Source organism: Cannabis sativa, chromosome 7 (genome assembly GCF_029168945.1).
Source record: "Cannabis sativa cultivar Pink pepper isolate KNU-18-1 chromosome 7, ASM2916894v1, whole genome shotgun sequence".
In the NCBI taxonomy this organism is placed as follows: Eukaryota; Viridiplantae; Streptophyta; class Magnoliopsida; order Rosales; family Cannabaceae; genus Cannabis; species Cannabis sativa.
The window spans coordinates 57,726,084-57,744,704 of record NC_083607.1 but is presented as its reverse complement, the minus strand read 5'-3'; the positions used below and the strand labels follow the sequence as shown (position 1 = coordinate 57,744,704).

Below are 18,621 nucleotides of genomic sequence, written 5' to 3'. Positions count from 1 at the left end.
ATCCCTTTTAAAAATGTTTTGTACATCCATTTACAAGGTTTTTATAGTTTTGTATTGTTTGCCCATTTGGACCTTTTTCCTATTAAATTATTTTAAAAATACTCAAAAATAACAAAAAATTTATGATTTTATAGAAATTTTTATTTTTATGTTGCAAAAATATTTTATAACGTTGCAGCAACATAAAAATAACATTATTTTTCCTCTTTAAAAAAAAGTCAATAAAAATATATATAATGAGCAATTTTAGGTATTTTGTATAAATTTTTCTTTTTCTTTTATCTGAAAGCCCATTTGGACAATTGCTCTATCAATTACGAGCAAACCATAGAAAAAAAAAATGTAATAATTACCCCAAAAAATACAAAAAAGTTTACAAAAGTATAAATCTATAGTATGTACTATGTTGTTTGTGTTGTTTTAACAAGTATGTAGTTTGCATATTGCTACTATATTTACACTACGTTACATTGTTTTTATTTTGCTTTCCATAAAAATGTAAATAAAAAAAGTAAATTAAAGTCCATAAAAATGTGAAGAATGGCATTTTTCAGCACAAATGTAAAAAAAATATATATATCATTTTAAGTATTTTGTGTGAAAATCCCTAATAATAATTGCATTGAGTGGTATTTGTGAAATTAAACCATAGCCCATTTCAACTCACTGATCCCAAAATAGCAACTATCACTATTTTTATGAATAGAACCTCAATAAATTCCAACCTTACACCTATGCCAATGATGTTTGTTACTAATAGTTTTTTTTGTGAGCCTAAGTTCCTTACAATATTCTTTTTCTTTCCTATTTTGATTCTCCTAGAAAATCTATAGTGAAATGTGAATTATAAAGAAAAGGAGTTTACTCTTCTTCTTCAAAGTCCAAAAGAAAATCAGTCAAGTTCTCTGAATCTTCTACAGCCTCGTCCAACGACATACCGCCGCCATTCTTTTTAGGTTTAGTTTTGGTTTTGCCCTGCAAAATTATGACCCAAAATTATAACTAACAACCTTCAAATGCCATCAATAAGCAAACAAATAGACTCAAGTAATAAAGTAATAAAGTTTCCATTTTTTACGTCATGATATTGACAAGTAGTAATAGGTGCTATGATAATTTTCTTTTGATTTCTGTAAAAATAGGTCCAAAGAAGTAAGATTTGTTTTGTAAATAACTGTTTTTACCATATTTAATTCTAGCTAAATACCATTTTTTTTAATGATATTTATCTATTATTCTATTTTCATATTCAAATGGGCTGAAACTTTTCTAGGCCCATGTGGAACACAGACCACCCAGCCCAATCACCAACTCTGTAATGGGCTGAACCAGAGTATGGTCAGACAAGCAGGCTTAGGCCATTTATTTCTGAGAAATTTTCATTTTTATGGTCTAGGCAAAGTTTACAAATATATAGCTTTTGTTGGTTTCTCATATTTTTTAACTTTCTTTTTCTTTTCTTTTCTTTTCTTTTTTTTTTTTTAATTTTTCCCATAAAATAATATTTTTGAAAAAAAAAAGTCATATTTTTGCATAAATAGTATAAAAACAATGTGTAATTTTACTTTTATTTCTCAACAATAAGGCCTTACACCATTTGTCATCTCTATGTTGGCACATGTACTATACTAGAGAAACAATGTCAGCTGAGATAGGTAGTGAGAATACAAGAAATGATCACCTTTGACTTGCCGGGAGTCGTTTTCAAAATACTCCAATTGCGTTTAACTTTCCCGTCATCTACAACCTCAACCTCGACCTCCTCAGCCTCACTATCCTCACTTTCATCCTGAGAAACAAAAGAAAATTATAGTTAGAACCGCATTAACAAGTACATTGGACAATGGCGACCCCACTTGAAGGAAAACTTGCCTCGTTTTCACCAATGTCAACAGCCTGTGCCATAGCTTCTTCTATTTCTGGTACCTGCTTTTGTTGCAATTGAAAATTCAGTAAGAAGCTATACAACGAGAAACTAAATGAGAGATGATCTCTTTATAACTTTTCTCTCAAGTAAAGTCACAAAATTTAGTTTCGAAACAAAGATTGCAGCGTCTCATGCGTAAGTGGCGGAAGTTTACTTTGGAGAAATTCGTGGGGAGGTAGCTTTATTGTAGTTAGAAAGATCAAAACTGAGGTGGTTATTATTACTCAAGTAATTGCTGTAAATGTAAAGAAAGTCATTGATGGTAATGCCATTTTCAATTAGTGAGAGAAAATATAAGTGGAGCCAAATACGAAATGAAATATCTATGCTTATCAAATGATCACCTTACCACTTGAGGTTAGCTCAAGTAGCCATAGGGGTAGGGAGGTGCGTGTGTGGGGTCATAGGATCGAATCCCAGATTGTGTAATGTATTTATAAGACGCTTCAATCAAAAAGAAAAAAATTTGATCACCTGAACTTCTTCAGTCTTATCTTTTGCTAGAAGCTTTTCAAGCTCTTCCCTGGATATGATTTTGCCATGCTGATCACAGGGAGGGACAGAAGTCAGAAATCATTGTGTAATTTCAGTTTCAAATCGTAGTGTTCAAATGACTGACCTCCTTAAGAAAATCGAGCATATTAGGTGTTGGTTCATGAAAATCTGGGCCCCTATAATCAATCACTTTATCTGGTTCTTGAATATAGTTTACAGTTGGATAAACTGGATCGCCGCCCCATACTGCAAAGGCCGAAAAGAGGAGTCAATTATCATAGCTCAATAAATTAGACCAATGAACTGAAGATTTTAATAATTTCTAATGTATTGCTATTAATATAAACCTTAAGAAACAAGAAACAAACACCCACACACAAAAAGAAAAGTGGATAAAGTAGCTGATACTCGATAACTACTTTAATCGACTAATTCTCCACAAAAGTAAATCAAAATACTCAATAGAATATCGGAGAGAACAAAAATGCAAAAGATTTATTAGCTTTCGAGTGAGTACTTTGCTTTATTTGATCCTCGCGCATTCGCATGGCTAGAGGATCTCTGGGTATGCGGATATCAGTTCCCATCATTATGCGATACTCTCTGTCTGTTTGATGACAGAACATGTCGATTAGTTGAGCTATTTCATCTTCACCAGTCTCTTCATAATGCTTCTGAATAGCTTCCCTTGAAGTGTCCTTCTTCCAAGCTTTTACCCATTCTGAATAGTAAGATAACGGACCATCTCTACTCAGCCTCTCTCGTTCATCTTGAAGCCTACATATCAATACATGATACGGAATACCCTTTATAAACACCATTGCATAATAATAAAAAAAGAAACTTATTTTCGAGTTGCAAGATAAATGGATAGTTCCTCGTACATATCTGATCAACAATGCCATGAGAAGTTGACTCGACTAATCTCATAAAAATAACTTACAACCTTAGCATTTTAAGGCTTTCTAAAGTTAGCACAGCTAATATCCATCTTCCGAACTTAGATCAAGAAGCGATTTTGTTTTGTAAATTCCAACCATACACTGTACAACTTAAACATATAAGCATTTGCTTGTTTCCATACATGTAGGGTTAATATAGAAATCTTCAGCTGCTACCTTAAGAAATAGCTTTCTTTTAAGCTTAAAAGCATAAAAGAAAATATTAAATACCATTCGAGTAGTTCAAATGTTGCATTCTAATACCGTTCTACAAAAACAACTTCTTCCTCTTATAGATGGAAACAAAACTATGTCTATCTTAAGCTCATAATTTAACTGTCCCTACATATATGATATATGCATGTGTACAAACTACAAATACAGAGACACAAACTTACCTCTCTTCCTTAAATAGGTGTCGTCTAGCTCTGAAAAGAGCAGTTTCAGTCAATGTGGGATGGTCACCATAAAGCTTTACCTGCCCAGTCTCTGCCATTGCTTTGAGAAAGACCTGAAATTAAAATACAAGCTCAAATCCAAAACAAAAGATAATTTAGACAAGTCTTAGGTTGTGAATGAATGTATAAATGGACAATCACCGAGTTTGTGAAAGCTAATACATTAAAGATGAAGGTGCCTGAAAATAAAACTTATCAGGCTTCAACAAGTGATGGTGTATACACCAAAATGCAATATATATTGATAATCTAATCATCTCCCCGTTCAGATTTTACATATAGAAAATAATATGTTTATATATGCACTAACCGTTTCAACGTCAGGTCGTCTTCTTTGCCACCTAGACCACTGTTCCTTGTCTGGTTTTCTCCAGTTCCACCAGAGTTCTTCACTTGTAAGTGATTCCCCAATTGGTTTCTTCACTCTTGGATCAATGAAAGCATGAGGACGTCCCAATTTTTTGTCGAGCTCATATCCAGTATTTTCTTCCTTATCTGGTTCACTCTGATACTCAACGAATTCGGATTTCTCTTTGGCATCGTCCATGGAATCATCTGAACTTTCAGATTCTACTAAATCACTGGACTCTACAATTACTTCAGAGGTTTCATGAGCAGCAACTGATGTTAAATGCTTCTTCCTCCTACTTCCAGGACTCTTTCCGAATGATGGAGATCCAACAGATTTACCTGTAGGCTCGGGAGCATTGGCAGCCCTTACTCGACTAGCAGTGCCTTCTGGCCAATAATCCTGCTCTGGAATGCTGGCACGAGCACCAGATGCCGGTTCAAGCTCCCCAGATGTTGAGTCTAAATAGCTGTAGTATGGTGGGCGCTCAACAGAAACTTTTTTATAGTTTTCATCTTTCTTTGAGTTTTCGTCTTTCTTCTCACATTTGATTGAAGACAGTGCAGGTACTCTCTTCAATGAACCAGTTAAGCCAATTCTGACTTGAAATGTTTGAGAACTTAAAAATGATGTCTGAAATTCATTACAAAATATAAATTCAAAAGTTTAGCCCCATATGCAATATTGAAAAGGATGCAACAGCACCATATAATATGGTACACATGAACAAAGTAACAATGTATGCACAGAACATACCAGCCTCACAGGAAACTGGATTTTATACTCAAAATCAACTGCTTAACCAAATCATACTCTACAAAGTCATAATTTGAAAAAACCAACTAACTCTTCCAATTAAATTTCAGAGAATGCAGGCAAATAGATTTACACTGCTTTCTATCCCAAATTATTTAGGCAACACATTCACAAGAAAGCTCTTAGCTTCTCCACAACTAATGAAAATCTTATTATGGGTACATTTGACCTTTAATCTACACTTGTCTATACTCTATTCAAGCAAACCAAGATCACAAAAATTAAAATAAAAACTTCTCTACTTTCAGCTTAACATAGCAATTCAGTTTGGAAGAACATAAAATGAAACAAACTCATTATCAAGGGGAAAAGGTAACCTGCAACTTCAAACATGGGTTCCTAGCAATAAAGCCATCTGCAGAGACTGTACACCTCAATCCTTTATCTGCCATACAAAACACCCCATATAGAAGATTTTTTTTCTTACATCCAAAGTTTACATTTTTTAGGAGCAAAAAAAGAGAAGAAGAAGAAGAAAGACACACCTTGGTACAGCCAAGCTGCTGATGTAGATGCCATTTTGCTTTACCCCAGTAAATATATCATATAAATCTGACCATAGTAAAAAAAATAATCAGTTACTAGAAAAACTAGAGAACCCCATTTGAGCTAAAAGCCTAAAACGAGATAAAGAAACTACACTCAAAACTGTAAGAGCTTCTCCATTATCATTATTAAATTGTAAGACTAAAATGAAATAAAGAAAAATGGGTTGTCTGCTATATAATAATTACTGTTCTGGGTTACTCACAAATTGTATGAAAATGATATAAAGCTGAGATTTTTATAGTGTTCTGGTACGCAGCTTTGATGGGTAAGTGAAGACTAATATGAAATCTTTCTAGACAAAAGGATAAAACATGAGAATTTTGAAAGCTTAGAAGTTCATTACCTTTCTGGGAATGAAAACTTGAATGGAATTGGAATGGGTAAGGTTTTGGACTGAATTCGAGTGAGCTGTGTCCTTGAGAAAAGGGAAGGTGGTATATTAGATTATAGACTGATACGAAGGCTTGAAATGTGAAAATGGATAAAGGAAGGGTAAATACCTTCTATACTGTATTTTGAAAAAGTTATAAATTGGATTATTTTTTTTTTTTTAAATGAAAATAGAATTTGAGTTTAATTTTTGACCATTTTTTAAAAATAAATTCTAACACAGAGATAGAAAAATATAAATAGTTTTGTCATAACATATTTAAATCGAATTATTATTAAATTTTATTTTGACAAAAAATCAGTTCAGGATCCTATCTGTACCATTTTAAAAAATACAAGGTCATTTTATCATTTAACAAAATAGAGGGTCCAATTAGTAATTTTTACAAAATACAGGATCCAAAATGATATTTACCCGTAATATTTAGCAAAAGAAAATGGATAAAGTAATGCCACAAAAATCGGGGTAAGTTGTGGAATACTTTTTATTTGTATCTATTAATCAAAAATATTTTCATATTATATTTCATTAAAATGTACCTATTTTTTTAAGTGGGTTGCCCAATAAACTCTTACCCTGTATTTAAATCTAGTACATAATTTACATTAACCTAAAGCCAGCTAATACAATAGGTATTGTAATTTTTACCTATTGTTAGGTATAATGATTTATAGTCATTGATTTTTTTTTTTTTTTTGAATGATTTATAGTCATTGATTTAATCAAATGGCTTAAATTAACTCTTGAAAACTACACCATAATTAATATTTTTTTATTTATAATTAATTTTAAATAATAATTTAGATCCAACTAACAATATTCCAAAACTAATTCCAAACCTATAATTTTTCTTACTTATTTACTTTATAACTTTTTATAATTTTAATTAATTATTTTTAATTTTAAATTTATATATTAATTTTATTTTCTACTCAATAATAATTATAGCTAAAAGAGTACAAAATATTAAAGTTATTTAATCCTAAAATAATCAATACAATCAACAATATAATCTTAGTGTAATTGGTAAAATTGTCTTACATCAACTATAATGTCATAAGTTCAATCATTTGTAAAGACATAATTTTATTATTTTTAATTTAAAATTTAAAATTAATTTAATAATTTGATTTTTTTTCTAAACAATAATTTAAATTTCTTCAATATTTTTTTCATTATTAGTATGGAACAATTCTTATCCTATAATAACTTAAAGTTTGTAATTATTGTAGTGGGAAGTCTTCAATATTTTTTTTGTTAATATACATATATTGACGACTTTATTACATATATTATAATAGTGAACAATAAAATAACACATGCAATAATAATAAAAAAAAATGAAAAAGTTATGATTATATAAAATTGAATTATAATTAAGATCAACAATTGCATTATAATTAAAATTATTTGTGCTCAGTTAAACTATCAAAACGATACAATTGATTTAAAAATCATTGTCAATCAAACTCATATGTAGTAGCTTTTAGTAATGTTAGCTGGTAAAAGACTCTAATTAGTGTGGTACAATTATTTTTTTTTCTATTTATACTTAATTTCAAATTATGATACGAGCCCTACCATGTCAGGGTTTGTTCCATGCGTTAGATCCAAGGAGTGCGTGTACCACCAAAGGAAAACTATCTTTTTGTTAACAAAACTCATATATTAATTTACCTAATGACTATTTATAATTTTTAATTAATTATTTTTCTTACTTATTTACTTGATGAATATTTATAAATTTTAATTAATTATTTTTTAATTTCAAATTTATATATTATTTTTTAATTAATTTTATTTTCCACTCAACAATAATTATAGCGAGAAAAGTATAAAATATTCAAGTTATTTAATACTACAATAAATAATACAGCCAACAATATAATCATGGTGTAAGACCATCATCAACGGAAGCAACATAAATTACTATTGGGGGACCCCATGTAAAAAAAAAATAATCAATCAATACATTTCTTTTATTAAAAAAAAATAAAAATTGTTGAGCACCGTAGATAGAAGTAGCTACGATCCAATATTAACTCATTAAAATTTTTAAATACATTGAACATTGTAATTTAAAAAAGTAAATTAATTAATAAAATATGATAAAATTTTAAAATTATTAAATTAATTGAAATTTTAAATTAAATATAAATAAAGAAAAAAAATATTACTACTCATGACCTTTTGATTGTTTTAAAAATGCTTTTTATTGATTATTATAAGTTCAACATGTTAAAATTTTCTATAAGTATAATTATTGTTTTAAAACCAATTTAATTAAAATATACTTTTATGTAAATTTTAAAAATATATATAATTAAAATTAAATTTTTAGGAGATGTAAAATAAAAAGTAAAAAAAAATATATGGTTTGGAGTTAGGTTTGGAGTTTTGTTACTTAAATCTATAATTAATAATATTCAAGATTAATTATAAATAAATAAATATATTAATTATGGTGTAGTTTTCAAGAGTTAATTTGAGCCTTTAGATTAAATCAAAGGTTATAAATTATTATCCCTATTGATAGGTATTTTACTCAATACCTGCTGTAATAGTCCCCTAACCTAAATGGTATAATGGAAACATCATCTATAAAGTAAGTGTATCTTAAAGAATATAAAAATTAAGGTAAAAATTAAAATAAATAATATAAAGTGGGTATACAATATAATTTTCTCGTAAAAACCTCTCTTCCTTGGGTCTTAACGCGTGGAGCTTAAGTATATTTTTTTTTAGTAATAAACATTTTAGTTTTAAGAGTGTATACTTAGGGTGTATGTAGGTCGGTTTGGTCGGTTTACGTTACATTTTATTTAATCCAATATAAAGATTGGAGTACAAAAATTTAAGTACAACCCGCTCAATTAAGAAAAAAAATCAACCTGCCCAAATCGAGCACTGATATTTATTTTTTTCACATTCAATTGTTATACTTTAGTTAATTGTGATTGTGAGATAAATATATAGATTGAATTTAAAGTTCAAATCAACCACTATAAAAGGAATATAATAGTTTGAACTTTCTAATTTTTATAAATATGTATAATATATAGATTATATATAATAAAAAACATATATGTTAGACACTTCATGATGGTGAGAATTAGAATGGTAAGGCTGAAACTTCATGATGGTGTTGAAAGGGTGCGAAAGGACGTCTGACTAGTACCTAATCTCAAAAGAAATTTGATCTTTGTTGGTTTGTTAGACAATCAAAGATTTCTTGTTAAAGTTGAGAGAGGAATCATGAAAGTTTGTAGAGGTTCAATGATAGTAATGAGAGGAAGAAAATCAAATGGGATTTATCCTCTGGAAGGTACCACATTGAAAAATACAAACGCGTGTGTTTCAAGAAAGCACGTAAATGAAACTAAAATATGACATAAGAGAATTGGCCATGTTAGTGAAAGAGGGCCACATGAACCACATAAGCAAGGATTACTTGGAAAAGTAAAGCTTGAGTCGTTGGATTACTGTGAGTATTGTGTCCTTGGTAAAACTTGTAGGTTAAGTTTGGAACTGGCGAAAGCGATACCAAGGGAACACTAGATTACGTTCACAATGACTTATGGGAACCCTCGAGGACACCATTGCACTCTAGGAGCATGTATTTTCTTTCAATAGTGATGATTACTCATGAAAGTTATGGGTGTTTATTTTGAAGAATAAGACAGAAGATCTTGAAAGATTTAAGCACTGGAAGATAATGATTGAGAATCAAACTGGAAGAAAAGTGAAACAACTAAGAACCAATAATGGCCTAAGTACTGTTCGGATGAGTTCGATATGTTATGTAAGAAAGAAGGAATAGCAAGGCATAAGACCATGAGTAAGACTCTTCAGCAAAATGGACTCACAGAGAAGTTCAATATGACTATCTTGGAAAGGGTCAGGTGCATGCTATTGAGTGCTAGATTGCCTAAAGTGTTCTAGGAAGAAGTTGTGTCCACTACAACTTATTTGATAAATAAATGTCCGTCAATAGAACTGGATTTCAAAACGCAAGATGAGGTGTGGTGAGGGAAGCCAACAAGTTATGAACACTTGAAGGTATTCAGATGTGTCTATTATGTACACATCAGGCAAGACAAACTTGAGGCAAGGGCCTTAAAGTGTATTTTCTTGGGGTATCCGGAAGGAGTTAAAGGCTATAGACTGTGGTGTTTGGAGCCCGAAATGAGAAAATGTATAATTAGTAGGGATGAGACCTTTAATTAATCTGTTATGGGATTCATTGACAAACCTGCTTGAAGTCAAGCCAATACTGACTGAGAAGAAATTAAAGCTCTAGGAACTGAGCTTGAGTGTAGCCTCTAGGAAGGGTGGAGACTGAAACACCTGTAGATAATGGAAGTGATGATTCTAGAAGTAATAATCTGGAAAGCTGTAAATTGGCAAGAGATAGAATGCAGAGAGAAGTAAAGGCTCCAGATAAATATGGACATGTTGATTTAATTGCATTCGCATTTCATGTTGCTAATCAGATTGTGCATGAAGAGCCCACTAGCTATGCACAGGAAATGAAGAGCAAAGATCAGAAGAAATGGAATGGAGCTATGTTAAAAGAGATACACTCCCTAAAGAAGAACCGAACTTGAGATGTAATATTGATGCCAGAAGATGGTAAAGTCATCAAATGCAAATGGGTGTTCAAATGGAAAGAAGGCATTCCAAATGTACAAGAGGCACAGTATAAAGCAAGGTTGGTTGCAAAGGGATTCTCTTAGACTGAAGGAGTCGATTATAATGAGATTTTTTCTCCGGTTGTCAAGCACAGATTGATTAGAATTCTGTTGGCACTTGTTGCGTGTCAAGACCTCGAACTAGCATAATTAGATGTCAAAACTGCCTTATTGTATGGACATCTTGATGAAAGAATTCTAATAAAATAGCCTGAAGGATTTGAAGAGGTTGGAAAGGAACACTGGGTGTGCTTGTTGTGAAAGTCTCTGTATGGCTTGAAATAATATTCGAGACAGTGAAACAGGAGATTTGATGATTATGTGACCAAGATAAGTCTGAAAAGAAGTAAGTTTGATCCATGTATATATTTTCGAGAGAGAAATAGAGATACTTTATATCTATAACTATACGTAGATGACATTCTGATCGCCAACAAGAGTGTACAAGAGATCAAACACTTAGAGCGCCAGCTAAAAATGGAGTTTAAAATGAAAGATTTGGGTGCGACTAGCAAGATCTTAAGCATGGATATAAGAAGGGAAAGGCAGAAAAGACTAATGTACTTGAATTAGACGAGCTACATAAAAAAGGTTCTAAATACATTTGAAATAAGTAACTCTAAGGCAGTAAGTACTCTCCTTGCACAACACTTTCAACTGAGTGGTACTCAGATGCTGGTAGATGATACTAAGAAGACGGAGATGTCAAGAGTTCCATATGTTAGTGCAGTAGGCTCCTTGATGTATGTCATGGTTTGTATAAGACTGGACATAGCGTATGCACTGAGGATGGTAAGTAGGTTCATGGGAAATCTCTAAAAGGAGCATTGGGAAGCCCTGAACTGGATTCTACGTTATTTGAAAAGAAGTGCTGAGAAGGGACTGATATTTGGCATGAATGATCGGAAGGAAGACTTGGATGTTATCAATGGTTATGTGGACTCTGATTATGCAGGGTGTATTAATACACGGAAGTCTCTGACCAGATATGTGTTTACAATATTTGGGAAAACTACTAGTTGGAAAGAAAACCTTCAAAAGGTTGTGGTAATGTCGACATCTGAAGCAAAATATATGGCCTTGACGGAAGAGATTAAGGAAGCATTATGGTTAACTGGGTTAATGGAGGAGCTGAAGCTCAATCAAAAGGTTATTATTATTCATTGTGATAATCAAAGTGCAATTCAATTAACCAAGAATTGTGTGCACATGAGCGTACTAAATACATTGATATCAAGCTTCATTTCATACAAGAGGTTGTGGAGAAAAAATCTGTGAAGATCGCCAAAGTTCTCACTAAAAACAATCATTCAAATATGATAACTAAGGTAGTGCCAAGTAGTAAGTTTGAGCATTGCCTGAAGCTGATTGGAGTTAGCTGAGCTCGAAGGGGCTGAGGGGACAACAATATTTAGACAATGATGTATTAAGTGACTTCAACTTGAAACCAAGGTGGAGATTTGTTGGTTATGGTTACAAGTTTTGTCGTCCGGGATTAGAAGCTGTGAATTCGGAGAGCAAATACCGGAAGCTTAGTGTGGATCCAAAAAGCCCTGTGCAGAAGGTCTTGTAGAATCTAGAAGGTTCTTCCATAATAGCTTGTACAATGTATGGAATGTCTCTCCCAGATAGCTTGTCTCTAGTTTGGAGGTGCACTCCCAGACAGCGTTGTCAGTCTTGAAGGTTCATTCAGGAATGAAGTCATGTACGTCTTTGGAAGGCTTGTATGTTATAATGCTTCCAGATTGTCCGTACTGAAAGCGTGTATTTTAAGATGACATGAATTATTATTGCTGGTGATGAGTTGGATCATTTATAGCGGTGTAAATGTGCCACGATAATTCAGGAGACATATTTGGGAACAATGCAAATCTATATATAGATGTAGATATTTGTAAGTTGGTTTTTTTTTTTTTTTAAATAAGACATGATTTGCTTGAGTGAAAATCGTGATTGTATAAGGTAGAGTCTAAACTAGAGAGAGAAACTTCTTTCCGTAATCTCTAAGAAATTTGTAAAGATTCTTGTAACCTTGTAAAAACTGATATTAATAAAGATATGGTTGCTGTTGTTCCAACCGAGATGTAGAGCATTGCACAAGACTTAAAATCATTAAACTTGGTGTTGTTCTTTTCTGTTTTACTGCTAAATTTGAAATCTCTTAGTATATTATTTCTTGATCATGTTGCGTGTTTATTTGTATTGTAAACTGTATCATAAATCATAAATTGTTCCATTTCGCATAACATGTAGATTTGCTAGATTTTTTCATTAAGCCAAAACTAAAAGTTTGGTGAGCACATAAAAACTCACCCCGTTGTAATGCCATAAATTCTGTCTTATAAGAGAATGGGCTACCTTAATAGGAACTTGAGAAATCCAACAAATAGAAAAGTTACAAATTAAAAGAGAGCTAATTAACTTGTTAAAACTAAAATAGAGAGATTTCAAGCCGACTCACTAACTTGTTTATTTCTTAATTATTTATTAAATAAAAATATGGTCTTTTTTATTTTTACACTTCAAACAATTTTTTTTTTTTTTTGTATTTTTACAAAAATTCTACATAAAAATCTCTATTGCAATTAGCGCTGCAACCTAAATTATAACAAAAAATCGTATAAAACCCCTATTGCAACTAGCGCTGCAACCAATTTAAAAACTCAAACCGTAAATTTGAAAAAAAAAAATTAAAAATAATATATGAAGTAATTCACCTTAAAAATATTATACTATATTCAATACTATTTATTATTGGTAATATAATAACTACAATAAATTCCTCATGTAGGCTAATTTTGAAAGGGAAATTTGAAATTATATGCATATTAGGGACTAAAATTGGTATCCTAATCTAATACTATACATAATTTGTAAAGGGTAGTTATATTTACACCCCTAATATTATTAAGTACACCCCAAAATTTTATATACATTCTTAACCTTGTGTAAAATGACAAAAATAGACATTTTAAAATTAAATAAAATTAATTTTTAAGGAATTTATAATTAAATCAGTTATTTCTAATAAATACACCTCATTTACTTTTTTTTTTTCTTTTTTGAACGATAGAAAAATAAATAGCAACACATATGAAAGTTTCATTGTATGAATCATTTACAAAGTGGGATTGTATATAAATAGAGTATTCACTTTCTTTGTATTACTTCAAGAATTTTTTTATATTGCTGTCTGCACATATATATATATAACTTTCTTTTTTATTGTGCCAAAAATAATAAAAATAGTACTGTTTCATGGTATCAAAACATGATTCTTTGAGTTTTTAAATAATTAAAGAACATTCATCACACAAAAAAATAAATCAGCGATTATATATAGAAAAATCAAAATGGTGATTACCTTTCTTTCAAAAAAAATTGCGGTTACCTTATAAAAAAAATCCTTTGAGTAGTAACATATAGAGATTAAAAGGGAGGTTAGAGATTTTCCAATTAAAGATTAAAAGAAGAAGATGGTCTCTATAAAAAATATGGGGTGCACTTCTCCATTTAAACAAGACCTACTTTTGTAATAAAAATGGGGTGTTTTTATAAAAAATAACAATTTTAAAAATAAAGAGGGGGTAAACTTAGATATGGGGTGTACTTATATATTTTTGGGGTGCAAATATAATTACCCTTTGTAAAATGGGATAACTTTTACTTAAACCCAATTTTACCCCCCTCATTTCTAAACTCTCTCTCTCTCTCTCTCTCTCTCTCTCTCTCTCTCTCTCTCTCTCTCTCTAGCGTTTGAAATCGCACCACCCACGAATCCTTACTCGAACGAAGAACCCACCGAACCCACCACCCCACGGAGGGAACCCATCCACTGAGCACGCGACGAGCCTTTCCCCTTTAGATTTTTTAATTTTTTTTTTCTTATTGATTATGGTGAAAATGTTGTTAGTTGATAGATTTAGGTTGGATATGTGCATTCTTGATTAGATTTAGGGTTAGATGGAGTAGATCTAGGGTCTGTGATCTTTCTGGGCAAGAAAATCCGATTTTCTGGTTTGATATGAGCTTGAAGATGAAGGCCCGATGCATGGCCCGATGTAGGGCCCGATGGTCTGATGCCCATTTTGGATTTTTTTAAAAAAATTTCTATTTATAGGACTGGCCCGATGGGCCCGATGGTCAGATGCCCACTTTATTTTTTTTTAATTTTTTTTCATTTTATAGGATTGGCCCGATGTAAGGCCCGATGTAAGGCCCGATGCCCACTTTAATTTTTTTTTATTTTTTTTTGTTTATAACAAAGAGAGAAGAAGAGAGAGGGGAGTCGGTAATGTAAATGGGGATATTTTAGGAATATTCTAAAATGTGTCATATCCCACAAATATTAAATGTTATGTGTTTAGAGAAAAAATATTAAGTATATGTAAGTATAGAAAATCAAATTTATCTTTTGAAATTCCCACTTCCAAATTTTTTTATATATATATATTCTAACTTCCATATATATATGTGTATCTCATTATTACATAATATAATATTAGCAAGGTAAGTACATACCAGCTGAATTGAGTACAATAATGAAGATACAATATTACATTAATATTAATACATATACAGTATACATACACGTACATGACATGCAGTCCTGTTTTCTTCCATCTCATTCTATATATATATAGAGAGAGCTTATTATATATTAATAATGGCATTGATAATAAAAAGCCATGATATCATTAAGAATGATCATCATATATTAATACCTATATATGATATATGATGATGATATATATATATGTCTATGTGGAGGACCTCCTTCCCCCAGATCCTGTCTCCCTTTGGCAGTTGTAATAAAGGGCAGCAACAGGCAAACCAAGGTTATAAAGCTCAGCAAAGTCTTTAGTGTTGAAGTTCTGACGCCACCCCGGCGCGAACACCGTTTGCCTTCCCAATTGCCGGAACAACACAAATACATACCGATGAATCCCCACCGTCGGCCGCGGGTTCTCGTAGCACACCACCTCTTGTCCTACACATAATAAACAATTAATTAAAAAATAAATTATATACTTTGTAATACAACATTATATATTATTACTCAATACTATTTAAAAAAATTTAATCCGCACTATTTTGTTTACAGCGTAAAAAAAGAATAGTATTATGAAGTGTATGAACGGCTCACCGAAGCTTGGCCCGGTAGTTCCAGGAATATCAGTCACCAACCTAAAATTGAAATTGCCAAACATGTATAATTATTATAATTACACTATATATTATAGGTCAAAGCTCAATTATTAGTTCAAAAATGACTCTTAGATTACCATTATCTGGATTAATAATATATATAAAAATATAAATTGTGGTAATAACAAATTCATTGAAAAAGTACTATTATCTAATCATAATAACAAATTTAGAACTCTATTTTACCACCCTTAATTTACTGTTTTTTTTTTTTAATAAGTACCGAATATTCACGGTAAATACAACGAATATATAACCACATAAACTAAAAATTTAGTATTAAGATAGTTAAAAAGTATATATAGGACAAAAATTATGATAAGAAATATTATTTTTGTCTTTACTTATAGGGCATTCCCTCTAATTTTAAAAATTATCAATAATGACCATTTAGTTGTGTTTTTCATTTTTAGTTTTTAAAATTGTGTTTTTAAATGTGACAATTGAAAATTATTTTTTATTATTTTAAAAATATTTAATAGTGTTTGGCTCAGTTTTTTAAGATTATTTTAATTTTATTTAACTAAAAAAATAATATTTTACCATGGCATGAACTCATCTAACCCCAGATTAGACCTTGAATTCAAACTCCCAAACTCAGATCCCGACCAGAACCTACACCCGGACTCAGACTCAAACCTTAACCTGAATCCGATCCTGAATCTGGACCCTAGACCCAGACCCCGGACCCGACCCAACCCGAACCCCAGAACACGAACCCAGATCCGGATCTCGGACCCAGACTCAGACCCGAGACTGGACCTGAACCCTAGACCCAAGCTAGGTCCTAGGCCAGAGTCCAGGTCCAGACTGGTTTTGGGGTTCGAGTCGAGGTCCGGGTCGGGGTTTTGGTCAAGGTCCAGGTCTGAGTCTAAGTTCGTGTTTCAGGGTTCAGGGTCGAATTTAGGGTCCGAATCCAAGTCTATGTTCGAATTCAAATTCGGGTCAAGGTTGAAATATGTGTAATTTACTGAAGTAGTGTATAAAAATTACTAATAATGCCCTATACATGTGTATGTATATATATTGACATGTGTTGATCTTAGAGTATGACACATTAATTTGTGAAAACCTTCTTAATGTGAGGTGGCCATTTTAATGGTGGGACAAAAGGGGACATGCTATAGCTAGCAGGATAAAACTGATTCCACACACACAGCCTCATCCCTTCATCATTCAAAATTCATCCCCAAACCACATTCTTTCTCATCAGCTTTTTATATATTCATATATATTGTATATTCCCATATATCCTTTCATATATATATATATATATATATATTTATATAGCTAACATTTATGGAATTTGTGGCTTAATAAACATGTAGAAAGAATTTAAGGGTACTTAATATATTAGCTAGAAATATGATTATAATAACCTAGTCACTTTAACAAATTAAAACAAGCTTTAGGGTTAGTTTTACAAAATTCTGTAATTATTAGGGTTAGTTCCAATTCAAAACTGACACTAAAAGTACTTTATTAATTATATAATCGACACTATCGAGTCTAAGCGTCAATTATTGACATTATCGATTTCAAAACTGACACATTATATATTTACACGAAAACACATCGTTTCACTTTATACTCAACATCTGTAACTCATATTAGCGTCAATATTTTTTCAACAGACGCCCAACTAACACCTTTATAAAATGCATAATTAATGACCAAAAAGTAAAGACATATTTTGGTGTAGTGAATTAGTAAATAAGTGTCACAATTAGAACAATTTCATGCACACAACACATGTTGGAAATAATTTAGAAAAAGTGTTCTCTAAAAAAAAGAATAAATAGTTAATTGTACTAATTAAAAACATAATTTAAACATATATAATATATAATTTATTTTGTATTCGTTCCAAAGTTTTTATACAAAAATAAAAATATATGCATATACTTTTGAGTAATAATAGTTTCGCATCATCATTTACTCAAACAAGTTATTTTAATTAATTATTTTATACTACTTATCATGATATGAAACCATCATCTATATAATAATAATAATAATAATATATAATCAATTAATTAATTAGTTAATTAATTAATTACCAATGCAAATACTCCCTTAGATTGGGGTTGCTAGGGCTAGGAGCATCCGGATCCACCATGACCTGTAATAATTTTCAATATATGACATTGATCATAATATAAATAGATGAAATTATTATATTATGAATATTGAGGTAATTAATTAAATTAATTAATTTACCAAAGTGTAGAAGGTCCTTAGGTCATCACCACCAATATCAACACGAGGTTGGTTAACAATTTGAGAAGGTTTAAGCTCATAACCATTGTTGACCTCTCTATTACCATAACTCACTCTAAGAGAGACTGACCTTGTAAAAGGATCCAAAACATCTCCTATTACTCTACCAACCACAAGAGGGTCCCTATCTCTAGCCATATATTCTTAATTAATTATTATTATTATTATTAATTAAATAAAAAAAAATAAATAAAAGAACAGCACTATATTGCTATATACTCTACTGCTCCAAACTTGTTATATATTAATATAGAGAGAAGAATCCAAGTTTTTCGTGGTTCACATTCAAGAGGGGACGATCTCTATTTATATTATTATTGTTACACACTTTTCTTATTTTTATTTTTATTATTTTTTATTTTTTTACCAATTTATCTTCCTTTTCCTCACGTTAACATCGCTACGAGATTCTGCTCTTTTTTCTTTTTTATTTTTCATTGAAGATATTCTTAGTAGAATTTTTATTTATTTTATTTTTGTGATGATATATATGCCTTCTTCCTCTTTCAGACTAAC

The 18,621-nt window shown here is 31.0% G+C and overlaps 2 protein-coding genes across 3 annotated transcripts; both read right to left on the bottom strand.

Moving 5' to 3' along the window:
* Positions 1–532: 532 nt before the first annotated feature.
* Positions 533–6,022, bottom strand: LOC115697844 (protein PLASTID TRANSCRIPTIONALLY ACTIVE 12, chloroplastic). 2 transcript variants are annotated; one of them, XM_030624986.2, is made up of 11 exons: positions 5,879–6,022; positions 5,472–5,538; positions 5,304–5,371; positions 4,132–4,803; positions 3,762–3,874; positions 2,940–3,199; positions 2,547–2,668; positions 2,402–2,470; positions 1,873–1,926; positions 1,682–1,789; positions 533–975 (listed from the first exon to the last, which is right to left on the bottom strand). In XM_030624986.2, exons 2-11 carry the CDS (start codon positions 5,503–5,505, stop codon positions 862–864), a joined length of 1,614 nt encoding a protein of 537 aa, XP_030480846.2. In that variant the 5' UTR covers positions 5,506–5,538; positions 5,879–6,022; the 3' UTR covers positions 533–861. The 2 variants fall into 2 exon arrangements, with proteins under 2 accessions (XP_030480846.2, XP_030480847.2); XM_030624987.2 differs by having other exon boundaries at positions 5,738–6,015.
* A 9,127-nt stretch (positions 6,023–15,149) lies between these two features.
* On the bottom strand, positions 15,150–18,385 carry LOC115696989 (protein VERNALIZATION 3). Its single transcript, XM_030623885.2, has 4 exons — positions 18,046–18,385; positions 17,886–17,947; positions 15,764–15,804; positions 15,150–15,607 (listed from the first exon to the last, which is right to left on the bottom strand). Exons 1-4 carry the CDS (start codon positions 18,241–18,243, stop codon positions 15,378–15,380), a joined length of 531 nt encoding a protein of 176 aa, XP_030479745.2. The 5' UTR covers positions 18,244–18,385; the 3' UTR covers positions 15,150–15,377.
* Between the last annotated feature and the right edge of the window lie 236 nt (positions 18,386–18,621).